Raw genomic sequence first — 15671 nt, 5'->3', positions numbered from 1 at the left:
TTCATTCTAAATCTTTTCCATTAAGGATTGCTCTTACCCAGTTCCTAGAACTCTGGAGTGCTTTTTGTTCTTATATTATGGGTTAAAATTGGATTATCTGATAAAAAAAAAATATGGTAAAGAAAATCTATCTTGAAAACATTTAGTTTTTCTGTCAAAGCAGCTTTCTTTTAAATTATAAATTTACATAACTCACTAATAAACAATACGAAATCACACTAGACTTTTATTCTTTCCTTTGGAACAACACCATGAACTCCTTTTCCTTCCAGCTCTTAGTCAAAGCATAAAATAAAATATAATTAATTACCTGAAAGAGAAAGGAATCAAATCAAAATTATCCATCAGATTTAGCACTCACATGGCCACCACTTGGTAATGGTTTCTCCTCATATGCTCTTTGCACATAACTTTCCCCAAAATAATGCCAGATAAGCTGGTTTGCACTGAAAAAGTTAAACTGATACCCATCCTTCAATAAATTAATTCTAATCAGTCTCATACAGTATCTGTAAAAAAACCCAAATCACTTCTGCCTCTGCTACATTAACTTTTAAAGAAGGAAATACACAATTGGTTCCAAACTTTTATAACCACATACTAATGTACCACAGTATGAAAATGAAAAATGGAGTATTTCACTATGTCACTACCGGCTGAAGATCAAAATGTAAAACTTTCCGCTCCTCAGTTATAATATTCCCTAGACAAACATATCCATTTAAAACGTATAACTATTTGAAATGCCTTAATACTTTAAAACGTAGAACTGTTCAAACACTACTTAACACTTGAAAAATACACAGAAACTTCCATCTGACTGCTTGAAGTTTCCATGAATAAAGTTACAATCCACGGGTCTCATACTTTATAATACATTTGAAAAGGAGACACCTTGAAGAAATCCATTAAGCTGGAAGAACCTAATGATCACATAGCAGTGCACACTCTTAAAAAAACAACCAATTACAAATACAAAGGTCTGAGAAGCAGTTTGGCCACCATACAGTAACTCAACAAATTGCTGATCCCTTGGCATGTATAGATACTTACAGGAAAATGCGTTACTACTATTCCTTCGGCCATGAAAAGGTTAAGGGATCAGCACTGAAATACAGCAAGCGTGAAATACTAATAAGTAGTATCTTTACATTAAATACTATAACGCAAAAAGAAATATTTGAAAACTACTATACTCTTCTTAAACACAATACTTCTATTACATTGATATTCAGAGTGATTTTTCTGAAATCAGACACTTTCACTCTAGACATAAGATTGAAGCGATTTGAAATGGAAATATTTCCTGTCCGCTTACTGCCAGTTTCTGTTCCCAGAGTGATATAACAGATGACATCCAGTACAATAAATTCTTTTATTACCCATAAATTTGAGACTGCTTTAGGGATTTGAAGTGTTCAGTTTCATGCTGAAAAAATGTAATGTTATCCACAGACCATCAGCATGTGTAACAAAAACAGAGCCACAGGTTATGTGACTTTGATCAAATTATGAAAAAAAACTTCTTCTGAATTTAAAAATACTTGCAAAAACGTTTACAATCGTTTTTAACCTCTTATTTTTCAAGAGCCATGCACACTAACTGATCTTTTTTCTGTAGGAAACAATCACTTCTACCAAAAAAGTCTCTACACAGAAAGTCAACACCATGAACAAGTTTCCTTCTAGCAGTAATCTTATTTAAGAAGCCAGAACTGTAACATAAGTTTTAAGAGCTTAAGCACTTAAATATACATATTAGAAAATTCAATTGAACCTGTATTTCTCTCAAACTTCTACCTGACTTCCTTTTATCAAAGTTAAACTGAATATATAAACAGCTAATCCTAAAACACTGAACAGGAAGATAAATAGAATACAGAATCTAAAACCCTTTCAGTTTAAACCTTCATCTCTATCAAAATAAAACTACATTATTGTAGCAAATTGAGAAGCAAATCGAGAAGCAAATCCAAAGACCAGCAAGTTTCACTTTCGACATAAACGATAACTTACAAGGGCAATACTATTTGGATTTGATTTGTAAAATATAAACATGGAAACAACTATTTTCTCTCTTACAACAAAACCTAACCACATTGGAGCAGGGGATGGGGAGTCATACCTATAACTACACGTCAACTTTCCACACACAAGCATGCAAATAAACTACTGGAGTTTATATATTGCTAATTTCTGCAGCTGAATGGAATATAATAAACAATAACCAAAACACATACACCAAATGTAATGTGGCTACAGCGAACAAAAGTCAACCGTATCTATCAGCATCGTTAGATGATACTGGGCATTATTCTAGCACTTATTTTGTGGCTTTGATTCCTACATTTACTGCCAGAATGTAATAAAAGGAAAATTCTGTCCTTGTAGCTCATTCTTTAGTGAGCTGAATGTCCCATTTTCAAACCTCTGCATGACATTTCACGGCTAGTGGTCCTCACTGAAAAAGAATCCCAAAAGTGAATGGCATGATTAGTGAATTACTCTTACAAATGCGACTGTATGGAGAAACCCAAGCTATCCCAACTCACATTATTCCTAACTAATGAATAAAAGATAAAGGTTTTGTTTCCATTGATGTTCTGAAGAAGCGCCAAATAATAACTTTTCACCTGTTATAAGTCAGGCTGAGCTAGGTGTCTGGTTTGGTTTTTTGATTCTTAAAACTTTTTTTTGTGGTTAATCTATTACTCCTGTCAGAAGGTAAATTAAGATCATTATTAAACATCACCAACATAACTTGCTGAAAAAATGTAAGCAAAGAGAAGCTATAACTATTTTGTAATAGATTATGTTACTGATTCTTTGAAAAGTATCTTAGCTAAATATTTTGTTATACAACCGAAAAATAAAACATTAGACACTACTTTATAACAAAAGCATCGGGCTATGTATTTGGCCCCTTCTTCTTTCTGGGCTGTTAATACGTGCCTTGTGAAGTGGTACCAGGAAGCCTCGGATAAAATTCTGACGCAGTAAATAAAATCAAAGTACTTTATAATGGGGAATGATCTTTAACTGCACCCTATAACTACAAAAATTTGCTCATAGATACTGTACTAATAAGAGCTCCTGTCTTCAGAGCAAGGCAAGAAACAGAGTTATACAAGACCTAGGTGGGTCATTCTGTAATTTCAACGGTAATCTGCCCGAATTCCATTCACAAACTACAGGCGGTATGGTGAAGTCCCCCCTCGGGTTACAAATGAATACACTACTCTTCATTTCCTGGCAGGAAGGGCTGTATAGCGTTACTGTGCCCTCTTAAGCAACTGCTGAATTCCACCCCAGAGTTGGCTGCATTTCAACAGACACAAGTGATTTCTGAAACAATATCATCTTCTTGCTTGTGAAAAATTCAGTTTAAGAAAATATTCATATGAAAAGACTTCCATAATTTAAAGTTTCGTATATGCTCAGTGTACTAACCTCAAACTTTTTTGATGAGATAATTTAGATACCTTTTAAAAAGTAACACACCTCAAGGATGGGAATTTTAAAAGTGTCTGAATAGTTACATGGAACATTGACTTAATCACAAAATTAGCTTAGGGATTTCCTGACTCCCCTGTCCAGTCTTTGGCTCTTCCTTCATGCTGTAGTTCACCACTTCTGAACATCCACTTAACACAACTGCTGGGGACCTCACTTTATCCATGTCATTGAAATGACTCTGGTTGCGAAACAAAAAATGAAAAAAAAAAAAGATACTTTCAATTCAAACTGTTTGAATAATAGAATTTACAATGCAGCTCACAAACACGGATTAAAACAGGTGGGGAGGGAAGGGTAAACAGCAACACCAAAGTGGGAGGAAGGCAATGGGAGTGAAAATTTCACTCACCAGCTTCACTGCTGAGTCAATCTAAAATGTAACTACACCCTAAGCCACAAAAGAGTATAAATCCCATTCAAAGTTAGTAGGAGTCAGGGCACTCCATTCTTTTTCAGAATCCCACTCCAAGCTTCTAAGAATCTGCTCACACTTATAGGGAGAAGCTTAAATCACCCATTTATACCCCATATTTCTAAGACTTCAAGGGGAAGCCCAGCACAAGCTTGAAAACTTTGCTAAAAAGGTTTGCGATTCAGCAACGCCCCATTCCCACACCACATTTAAAGCTCATCCAGACAGAGCAGCCTTTACCCTTACAGTAAATTGCACAACTTACCAGTTCCAACTTCTATCCTCATTTTGTTACTCCTGCCTATAATCAGGGACAAGCCCAGGCAGAGAGATAACACTGATCCCCACAGACACTGGAGGAATACAGTGCACACCGGCTTTACAAGGGCTTTGAGACAAGATACAGACTGGCACCTGAATAGCTCAGACGGGGGAAAGGGATGGAATTCTTCATCGTCTGGGCAGCTGCATTCAAAGTTACTCTGGCACACTAAAAAAAAAACCAAACTCTATCAAACACAAATATGATGCCCCACTAACACAGCTGTCCTGCTTCTGGTACTCAGCCGGTCGGCTCTGAGCGAGCCTGGCTGTTTGCGGCACTGCCCTTGTTCAGAAGATGCACCCAAAAACTCTCCACTAGGACGTCACTGTGGAAGTGAAGAACATTCTGAACGTGCGCCCTGGTTTGGTGGGTAGCAATATTCCCATCCACACCAAGAAGCAGCCACGAGGCTTGTTTTTCAAGTGTGCAAAGCAGCCAGCTTTCGCACTGAAGTCAGTCTCAGTGTCCAGTGCCTGGTAATCACAAAGCACGGAGCCACTTGAGGCATAAAAGAAAATCCCACCAGAAGGGAAGTCAAAGTTTTGACACTGATTTTAACAGGTAGGATTTTTACTTTTTAAACAAAACAAAACAAAAACAACAAACAACAGAAACAAAATCATCCAACAAAACCCTTAGTATTCTGTGTTTAAAAGGAAAACAGACTGGGGTGGTGTTTCCACAAATAGAGGCCTGCATACAGTTCAAATTATTGAATAAAATAAAAAAATAATGTGACTATTAAAAGCCTCTAAAGTTTTATCTCTTCACGCTTTCCGATTCCAGACCAGCCACACCTGGAATACAGACGTTTAAGCAGCTGATAGCTTCTAGTTTTAACAATTTAGAAGATTTACTGTTCAGACCTAAATATTCTCATATCACACCTTCCTACTAGCTAAACTAAATTCACACAGAATTTTAACCTGCGTTATTTAAAAAAAAAATAAAAAATTCTCTTTTAGCCTGTAAGATTAAAATTATTAAAAGGGGAATTCTACAAATCAGATTATTCTTTGGAACTTTATGTGCAAATAGTCAAAACTGAGCTTCACTATGGATATGCAAACACAAAAAATTTTCTTTCATGAATCCCAGAATCTAACCCTGTAGCTTGTTTTAACCCTGGAGTTCTACAACTTCAAAGAAAAAGATTAGTAACATACATGAATATTTTTATGTTATAAATACAAAACTCAATAAAATATTTTATTTTATAAAGGTAGGGTGTATTTTAAGTGACAATGTTATGAGTTTGGGATTCCCATGGAGGACTAAAACCCTTCATTTGAAAATACAAAGCAAAATTAATTAGAAAACCCAGTTTGAGTGGAAAGCATTCTTGCGAAGAGTTCTTAGAAAGGATCACCTTGAATGTGTTTGATGCCGAGGAGACGCCATAACTTTTCTTCACACAAAAGCAGTCATCAACAGAGCACAACCAGATGTTACGTTTTCTTTTCTTAGTTTCTGTAAACCTCTGTGACCTCCCTCAAATTAAAACAGCGAATAGCATTTTTAAAGCCACAGGAGCTATCATTAGTGAAGCATTCTACGGATTTTCATTAATTCATAGCCAGCCAACCAGGAATTTTCCCACAGCCGTATACAAAAAAAGTCAGAGAAGTCACTGATTGCTTGGCTGGATTTGAATGTGGTCAGAAGTAAGATCGGCAGTGTCTAGTCCCTCCCACTGATACAGGAGCAGAGAACATATTGAAGGTCAGAAATTAAAATCCAATTCTGCCCACCAACCACGAGGAAAATCCAGCATCACCATATTACAGTGGGTATAGAAATAATTATTAGATACCACTTTGTGAGGTAAGAGAATCATATAGACAGACTGATAGAAATCAATTATTTGGAAACCTGTAAGCACAGAACATGCAGCTCCAAGCAGAACTGCATGCCTATCACCTCTTCCACATAGCAAACTCAAGACTTTGATTGACGGTATCTAGTTGTTAGTGCAATACCCATCATTTATAGTAACGTACGACCTGATACACACATTTAGTTGGAGGCCTTTGAACTCTGTGTGGTCCTCATTTGTCCCTTACAGTCTCTGTCAAGCCAGGGTTCCAGCACAGTAGGAGCTTGTACTTTCAATGTTAGATCATCAGAATGCAAAGGTTACAGAAAACAGACACGTTTCAACAGCACTTCCCTTGGAGACATCACAACGACCTCTGCATTACTGCGACACATTGTGCTCAGTACCAGATCAGTGGAGGAAAGGCCAGGTGCAGAGGTACAGACTCAAAGACTGCTGGCTTGCAGACTCCGTGCCACCAACAAGAAGGTGCATCTGTCAACACAGAGGTCATCACTTCACAGCCACCTCTGTCCACTGTCAGATCACCAAGCAGTACAAATCTGATTCAGACGACTCATGGACACACAACTCTAATTGCGTTGAATTAACTACAATATACATCTCAGTTCATGCTTTCAGGCCTGCAAGAAGCGACATGACACCTGATCTAGTGCGAAAACTCCTAGTACAAAGCTACCTCTCACATTTATTTGAGCACATTAGAGTAAGCAGCATGTCACGTGCACCAAAACAGATGTACTGTCTTGCTGAATAACAGTCCATCACCAGATCTTTAAGAAAAACAAAAGGCACTCATGCACCTACAGCTTTGAACTTAAGAGGCAACATGAAGAACGATTATAAGATGCATCTAACAGATTGCTATGAGATATAATTCTGTATGTTCAATATCCATTTATGTACTACTGATAGATTTTGACACTTTATTGAAAACATTGCTCACTTGTCTTGCAGACAGCATCAATGTGTTTTTCATGCAGTAGGTGAGCTATCAGCCTTTTTCTTCCTACCTGCCCTAGAAGTGCATAGCCCTCTCCCAAAACGTCTTGATGGCTATTCAGAGGTACAGTGTCCTACCAGTGAAATGGAAGAACAAGGATTCCTTAGTCATCTAAAAGTAAACAATCTCTATCCCTTATGTTCAGCATCATGCACACCTGCAGGTTGATACTAAAATTAATCTTGTTGTACTCCTTACTTCATCTCTACATAAACCTATTCAAAAGGCTTTGCTAGACACTATTTCAGCCCTAATTATTGATAGCACACTAGGAAGAGGATTTCATACTTAACTCTTCCAACCTGGTCATTATAGATCAAGGAACTCATCTAGGGTCAGTAATGGATTGTTTAACTCAGGTGGAAGGAGGAACAGAGTTTAATGTACTGGATAGCTCTGGTAGGAATAGACAACTACTTTTCTAACCCAATAGAAGGAATTAATCCACCTGTTTGAAAACATTCATCATCTACTGCCTAAAGAGCCTACCAGGGAATGAAGGGGGCTTAAAAGGTACAGAACTACCACTTAGTATGTGTCCTTTACTAGAATCTGACAGAGCATTTGGAGTTTCAAATGTGTGAAAAATCCTTATCAACAGCCAAGAGGTGAGGAAAAATGTGGGTGACCATTGAACAGGATACCAGATTAGGATGCAGACACTTTCCAGCCACAGAATTAGCTTCCTTTTGCTATCCCCTTACCACCTGAATGCTGCATCAAGAACAGAGTACCAAGAGGCAGTGTTCTGGCATACCCATGGGACTTCTGCACCATTATCAGCCCAAGGAATAATAAAACGAACAATTCTTCAAAGCCAGTAGTGACATAACACTGTAGGAGCCTTCAAGTGAGACAGAATTCCAATGAATACAGTATCTTGTGAAACGTGCTGATGCTTCCTAAACCTCTAATCCAAGCTTTAATTATTTTTAATAATCAAAGTCAAACTTTGAGAAAACAAATCCCTACCAGCTCATTTAATTTCCCTCACACTCTTGGAATCTATCCATACAGTGGTGAGAGGTGACAGGAGGACTAGAACAATGATGTGACTTGTACATGTGGCTTCATGCGCTAATGCTTATATTACCTTTTAAAACGTCATTATTAACATAAAAAACTTCTTGCTAATCTGCAATTTTCCTTATCATGGTCTGGAAACTGCTTCTGTGAGGCTTCCTCAGTGGGTTCCTGAAGTTTCTTGGTTTTGTTGGGGTTTCTTTTAAAAACAAATCGCTAAGATGTGTTCTTAGAACATCCTCTGGTTTATCTGTCCAGGTCACCTGTTCTAGAACTTATTCCAGAACCATCAGCTGTGCCTCATCTTGTTCTGCCCTTACCATAATGGGCTCCTCTGGTGCCGTTTCCACCTCTTCTGCCTCTGCCCTGTTTGGAAGTCTAAAGACTGTACTTTGGGTAGGGATGAGAATTTAGTCAAACTCTGCACAGGTATGACTGGCAGTTACTGCTGGACTGGCAGCTGCTCTAACTTGCCTTATCATAAATGTTTCACTTTTTAGCGCTCTTTCTGCTAGATGGGGTCTAGCTAAACTGACGTTCGACAATTTCTCCGGTAATGTTAAATAAATCACAGTCAGCTTCTTTCCTCAGAATCACGTTCTTCATTGCAGTCACACCATAAATTAACCAGAAGCCCACTGCTATTCTTCAGCCAAGACACAGGGCATTTGGACAGCATCTCCTAGGGGTATGTGGCTGATACTACCAAACAGAACAGGCCCCATGAACAGAGGGGTTAAGGCACCAGGCGCCAGCTCACCTTCGCAGTGCTGGTGGCAAACGGAGCCATCTGTAAGACGGAAAGCTTGGCAAGCAGAGACACGCTGAAAGCCGGTGCTACTAGAAGACTCAGCAAAAACTCACAGATACAGTGTCACCAGGTGTATCTTCACTGTGAAGTCGGTGACTCCAAGCCCTTTTTAAAAATAAAACTCAGGCCCTCACGCCAACCAAGAAAGTCTGTGTTCAAAGTGGTTTTAAGCCAGATGTAAAACCACCACTGACAGGCTAAACCCCAAACCAGCTAAGAACCTGCAGTTATAAAGCACCTGTGAACTTTAGAAAATACAGCATTAAAAGTTTAGGTATTTGTTAGAAACAGGTTCACTGATAGTTTTCTGAGTTTTGGTGGCAAACAATAAGTTTGTATTTGTAAGACAGAACGCTTGATATGCATAGACTCAGAGAAAACTGGACAGCCACTCAAGTTGTTTAAGAAATATTTCTTAACTGTACTTTCCTCTATTCCTTAATAGTTATTGCCTACATTGTTTGACCCACTTCCAAAAATCACATCTGCTTGTTTTATACCGCTACGCCCATTTGATAAGGGGGATCTTCTCCAATCTACAGATGTCACCAATACTTTTTAAAAAATCCATAAATCATATTTTACATATGATGCTGAAAGTACAATTTATTAAGTAAAATAGGTTCGTGCATGCTAAAATACACATTTATACCCTGCCTTGGCTGGCAGAATTTTGGATAATCAAAGTGATAATATGTATGATTCTGTTAAATAAATATTGCAGTAAAACTAGAGAAATGAATCTCTCCATTACTGGCATAAGCCTGATTTCACTACTGTACTAAGTATTTATCTGGTCAAATCTTTGTGAGAAAATCATGTAGAAGTTTTGGGTGTCAAAATGAGTGACTCCTATTGGGGAGAGCTGGAATACTATACGCATAAAAGGATAAAATCCTTTTTCAAGCTTACACTTAAAGTTTGAGCCTTAAATAAAGTCTCACATTACCATAACCTAAAATTAAGTACTTAATATATACTGATTTAGTCATAGTTCCTTATTTTAAGTTACTGTAACTTGCACTTCTCTAAAATACTTTTTCATAAATAATATAGAGAAAATGAGATAAACATCCACATATTTGATGTAACTTTTATGCATTTTTCTAGGTATGATGTATTTATGCATAATGTTCTGTTTTAAACGTAAAAACGACACATAGTATAGAAACATCAGCATCAACCTAAAGCTGCAGAAAAAAAAAAGTTATTTCCAATACACTTCATTATACTGGTAGCAGCATATATAAAACCAAAGCAATATATGCTAAAAACAAAAAATATTTTAACTTTTCAAAATACTTCACGCTCCTGTCATTTTGTTTGCTTCTAAAAAACCGCGCTAAATTTATGGGTAAAATTCAGCCTTTGAGCAGAATCAAGCAGGCAAGTTCACATCAAAGCTTTGTTTCATCATCACTAGACTGATCTGTTGGAAAAGACAGCTGGTCCTTATTAAACATCCTTTAAATGTTGCAGTTTTAATTAAGTAACATTCATGTTATATTAACATTACCAAATACCTAACTAAAGAAAAGTTAGTATCGTCTAATCATGACTGCTTAACATCTTTTCACCAGTGGACTATAAAGCATTAATCTATTAAAGCAGAACTTGTTCATTTAAAATCTTGAGACACGTATTTAAGAACAACTCTGATACAGTAGTTACTACACTTCTACTTACTAAAAAGCAGATTTTGGGGGAAGTAAGGCAGGGAGTGGAGTTCAGTATCTAAACTAAGGGACACGATCTAGAAAGGAAATTAATTAAATCTGTAACAGTCCTAAGAGACTTCAGCTGCAGAAAATTAACAGCTTATGAATTAGCATCATATTAAAATTTCCCAATTTCACACAAACATACAAGGAAATTACATTTCTGTTGTTAATACTGAAAGTTAGTTTCAATTATGCATGCAGGTGTATGTTTCCATAGTTTTGTTCTCTAGGTTGTGTGTTTGAATGCTCATTCTGAAAACACAGCGTTTAAACTGCAAAGCCTCAGAGTTCATCCAGCTGCTTATTTAAACATTAACACACTCGGGCTACTTTGTGCACTTTCAAATTAACTTAAACAGGCAGACTGTCATCAGCTCTTTTTGACACTAGAGTAAGAATGGGGTCACGTTCTCTGCTGCATTACTTGATAAATTAAACTCAGAAAACCCACTTGGGAGTGATCTTTAAGCCGAATCCTAAACTAAACAGGAGAAATACACACGCCTACCTGCATGACTGACCATGCTTGCAAAGCCTTGCACACAACATGTTGCATTGTATCTCATCAGAGAAATGCACTAAGCTTTAAATGACACATCTAATAGATTCTAAAATGCTATCACATTGTTCTGTGTGTCAGCGGAGGGAAATCTACTGATTCTAAATACTCAGAAAAAACAGAAGATAGAGAACTGCTGGCATCTGGTCCGCAGAGCTTTCGACCAGCTCTGCAACTGTCTATAGATTAAAGAACCCCTGATGGCAAACATTAACACCTGCCATGCTTCATCTCAGGTCTGTCTTCTGCCCAATACCCTTCAAAATTTTTAAATACTCTGCAAGAGGAAATCTGATTTTGTTGTAGGAAAATAATAAGAAATAAAGGGGGAAATTTAAACTCTGGTAAGTTATTTCTTACCATTTTACAAGGTATTCTTCCTCCTAAAGTTCCCAAAACATGTAATTAGCTGGGAAAATTATTTCAGTATGACTTAGCTCTGTGCTTAGAAAAATCTTAGCTGTAGAGAAGAATGAGTGCATGTTGGGAGGGATGCTTGAGGAAATAAACATATGGACACAGCACCATGAGCCTGAAGAATAATGAGACAGGCAGAGCTCCTGATAGTGGAACGATAGGAAATGGGGATCTTCAGAGCCTCTGCTATGAAAGAGAAAAGGAAATAGAAAGCTCCTTGAATAAAGAGCATAGAAGATGACACAGAGAGCATTTCAGGAGAGAATGCAGAGGAACAGAGTCTCCTAATATTAGGTTTGATGAGCTTTGCTTAGCAGAGCAAAGGAAGGTACAAGTCTCTGCTAACAAGGGGGGGATGTTTGTGGAAAAGAGGTTCGCTAAAATGCTGTATTATTTATTCTTTCTCACCATACAGTCTCAGAAAATTCCAGCTTTAGACCAAACATGGTTCAGTGCCAGGAACTTCAGAGGAATTAAACATACGAAAAAAATTACTCATGTGTGTAGTCCCATTAGAATCTACAAAACAACTTGAGAGTAAAGTTGCTCATGTGTTTAACACCGAATAAATGAATCTGAAATATATTCAAATCAACATCAGAGCCCAAGTCTGTCTTCCCTGTACACTTCATGGCTTGTTTATAGGATGATAAAAAAAAAAATCAGAAATTACTTTTCCAGTATAGCTCCCCATGTGGACATACTTATTCTAGATAAAAAGAGGCCCTTCCCTGATTTTTTTTTTCTGGATAAAGGTATGCATATGATGTAGTAAGATCATCCATATGGAAAGCTACTTTGCAATACTATTCTGCTTTAAGCAAACGTTCTACCTTAACCTGAAATAGCACTAAGTGTAGGAATACATTAAAATTTCTGTTAAACATCAATGAAAGAAATCCTAGACTTAGCAAAGTCAATCCAAATTCTAAAATCCTGGATCCACTGAAATCAATGATAATTCCAAAAAAGCAGTAATGTTGTTACTCATCCTGATATTAACAGCTTTCCTGCTGCAGATATATGTTAAGCTTGCAAGACAAATGCCAAAGTATTACTAGAGAAAGCAATTAATATAGGCATATATTTTGTAAAAAAAAAAATCACATCTAAAGACTTCAGTTTTTAAAACTTTAGCTATTAAGAATAATTTCAGGAGCCATGAATCAAAATATCCAATACTTCATCATCACATTCATTTAACCATAGTCCAATAAAATGCTCTCATCAAGCTTTTACTGTCACAAAATACTGAAGAAATTTAAAACTGTATTTTGTAGAGTGAAAGGAAAACAAGCATTACTTGTATAAACGTACCAAGACGGAACGCAGATTTTCAAAAACAACACTCAAACAATAGAAAAGACTCATCAAGGGTGGGGAGCACACCACACATTCACGGTTTCAGCAGAGGAAAAAATCCAACGTGTGTGTGTGTGTGTATCTAAATGTACACACAAACACCCGGCTCTCTACATTTTACTTCTCCTTAAACAACTACTGAAAGTGAACTGATACTTTCCTAGACTGTTTATTTATGCCATAGAAAATGACCTCAATGCAAGTGCTTCATGTAATGCATACTAGCCTTTTTTACTGTATGTCTTTCTCTATATAAAATGCTAAGATTTATTCATGTCCTTAACATACATTAATTAGACACTACTTATAAACAACCCGCAATAAGAATATCTATTTGAATAGGATACAATTACTTCAGGGCTTGTGTCTTTTCAATCAGTCAGTGTCCCTGCAGTGTTTAGAGTGGCAGAGGGGAAGTGGCCTGTGGTTAAACAGAGGAAATACCAAGGAATTTTAATAGAGCAAATAGTCTCTTTACTTCCTACAGGGTACTACTTCAAAGGCAGCTCTGCTCCAGAGCAGACAATGTGTTAGAGGGGCCATCAGTCATTTAATAGTATGTCAAGTCTACTCAAAACTTACATGCAGACCAAGATAAATATCACATAACTGAGACAATGGGTACCATCCTGCAGTCGTTACTCTAATAAATGCTGCCCTGCCACGATTATGCAGGCAATCATAAAATCGGTATTACAAAACCAGCCTATGAAATTATAACTAAACAATCAGACAAGATAGCTAATAAATTGGCTAGGAAAGTCGGAACTTGAAGCTGAAAATAAAATAAAAGCAAACTAGTACAAATATTTAATAAGCTGAAATGTTACATTTGTTGTGAGCAATAAAGACAATGGGGGTTTTATGCTAAATAGAAAGAGTGTAATTTTTACTGATCTAAAAGCCAGTCAAAGTAACTGTATTAAAAGAATTATATTGTGGTACATTCAGGTTTAATACATACAATGACTTTAATTAGGTAAGCAAAACCAAATCCAATACAAACTGCATCTGCATATTTCTATAAACGTTAAAATACACAAAGCAAATGTCACGACTTTTAATAGTGATAATTTACTTAACAGCTGATGCAAAACTTGACAGAAACATACAGAATGGTCGTTATGAGCATGTGGAGCACCCTGCCTACGTCTGGTGAAACATACAATAGACATACTGAGCCAAAACGTTTTCTTCCTAGTTCTCAGTTAAAAAGACCTAATAGGAGAATCAAAACCTTCAACAGTTCCAACACAAAGATTTAAATCTTAAGCTTTCTCAGGGTTTGAAGTTTGTTTTTCCAGACTCTTTTACACACTTCCCAACGCTTTCGCCCTTTTACACTATCCCCGACGAACTTCTGAACTGTGTTGCAGTACCGTTCTCAAAGGATCTGATCTGAAACCAAGAAAATCCTTAGTGACAGTCTAACAAAAAGGAAAAGCAATGAAAGTCAGTTGTGTTCCCTCCCGTGTTGCTGGATCACGGTGCAACTGGACATCAGGAGAAATGAAAAAAAAAAAAAAACACACAGAAGAAAAAAAAAAAAAAACACCACACACACACACAACCACAAACCTAAAACACACAACTCAATAGTTATTCAAAAATATGAAAAAAAAAAAAGGAAAAGCAATCAAGAAAAGTCTGACAGGAAAACACACCAGAAGCAGGAACAAAAGGCAAAGACCAGTAACAAAATGTTTATCACCTTCTTCCCCCTTCCCCCTCTCGCAAATTTCCTACATCCTCTGTGTAACGATCAGGCCCGAAGCTCAGACCCCAGGCCAGCCCCGAATCATTAAAATAACAAAGCCCAAGCGATCGCTTTCATCCTTCTGGCCGCGCAGGTCGGCTCCAGGCAGGGGAGAGCGCTGGTGGTGGAAGACCTGTTGAGTGACCTCCTCACACCCGCCGCTCACAAGATGCCTCCCTCTCTCCCTCCCTCCGGCGAGAAACCAATAAATATCCCTTCCCGGGAAATGCCACCCGCTCTCCCGGCCGCAAATTAACTACCAGACGCAGAGCCCCGGCGCAGCTCTATTACCTGCAGAACACGCTTTTCCCCTCACCGGCCGCCCGCTCCCGCGGAAGCGCCCGTCCCACCTGCGGGGCTCACACGGCCGCTCGCCCGCGGGCCAGCGCCCGGGCCCGAGGTCGGCAAACCCTCGGCATCTCCCCCCGAGCCGCGGGTTCGCAGAGAGCCCCGCTCCGCGGGGGGAGCCCGCCAGCAACACCCGCTCTACTCACCCTCCCTCCGCACGCATCGGCCGCCGGCCCCCTCCTGCCGCCGGCTCCTCCAGCCGCCCCGGCGAGCCGGTGACCACCGAAGCAGGCGGCGAGCACGAAGAGGAAGGAGCCGAGCTTCGGCCGCGCTGCCATGGTGCGCGGCCAGCCCAGCAGCGCCCGTTTGGCGCAGGCAGCCCCGCGCGGAGGGCTCCCCCCGCCGCTGTGTGCATGCGCGGGGCCGGGCCGGGGCGGGGGGCTGCTCCTCGGCCGGGCCCCGCGCGGCCCCTCCGCCCCCGCAGGGGGGCCGCTCTGCCCCTCTCCAGCCGCGGCCGCAGCCTGTGCGAATAGGAACAATGGGAATGAGCCGGGCACGCTTCTGCCGCTTTCTCCACGTGCGCACCTTTCCCAGGGAGCGCTGGAGACACGGGGCCTCCCCGCCCGCAGGGACAGCGGCGG

General features: G+C 39.0%; 1 protein-coding gene across 1 annotated transcript in view; it reads right to left on the bottom strand.

Moving 5' to 3' along the window:
* IL17RD (interleukin 17 receptor D) overlaps window positions 1-15368 on the bottom strand; it is a 49519-nt gene extending 34151 nt beyond the window's left edge. Inside the window, exon 1 of the mRNA XM_086619095.1 lies at window positions 15237-15368. Within this exon, the coding sequence (XP_086475221.1) occupies window positions 15237-15368 (132 nt within the window). The remainder of the gene's footprint in view (window positions 1-15236) is intronic.
* Window positions 15369-15671: the final 303 nt, after the last annotated feature.

This window comes from Tauraco erythrolophus, chromosome 12 (assembly GCF_009769465.1).
Source record: "Tauraco erythrolophus isolate bTauEry1 chromosome 12, bTauEry1.pri, whole genome shotgun sequence".
NCBI lineage: Eukaryota > Metazoa > Chordata > Aves > Musophagiformes > Musophagidae > Tauraco > Tauraco erythrolophus.
The sequence above is the reverse complement of the archived record's forward strand: the minus strand, read 5'-3'. Positions and strand labels throughout refer to the sequence as shown.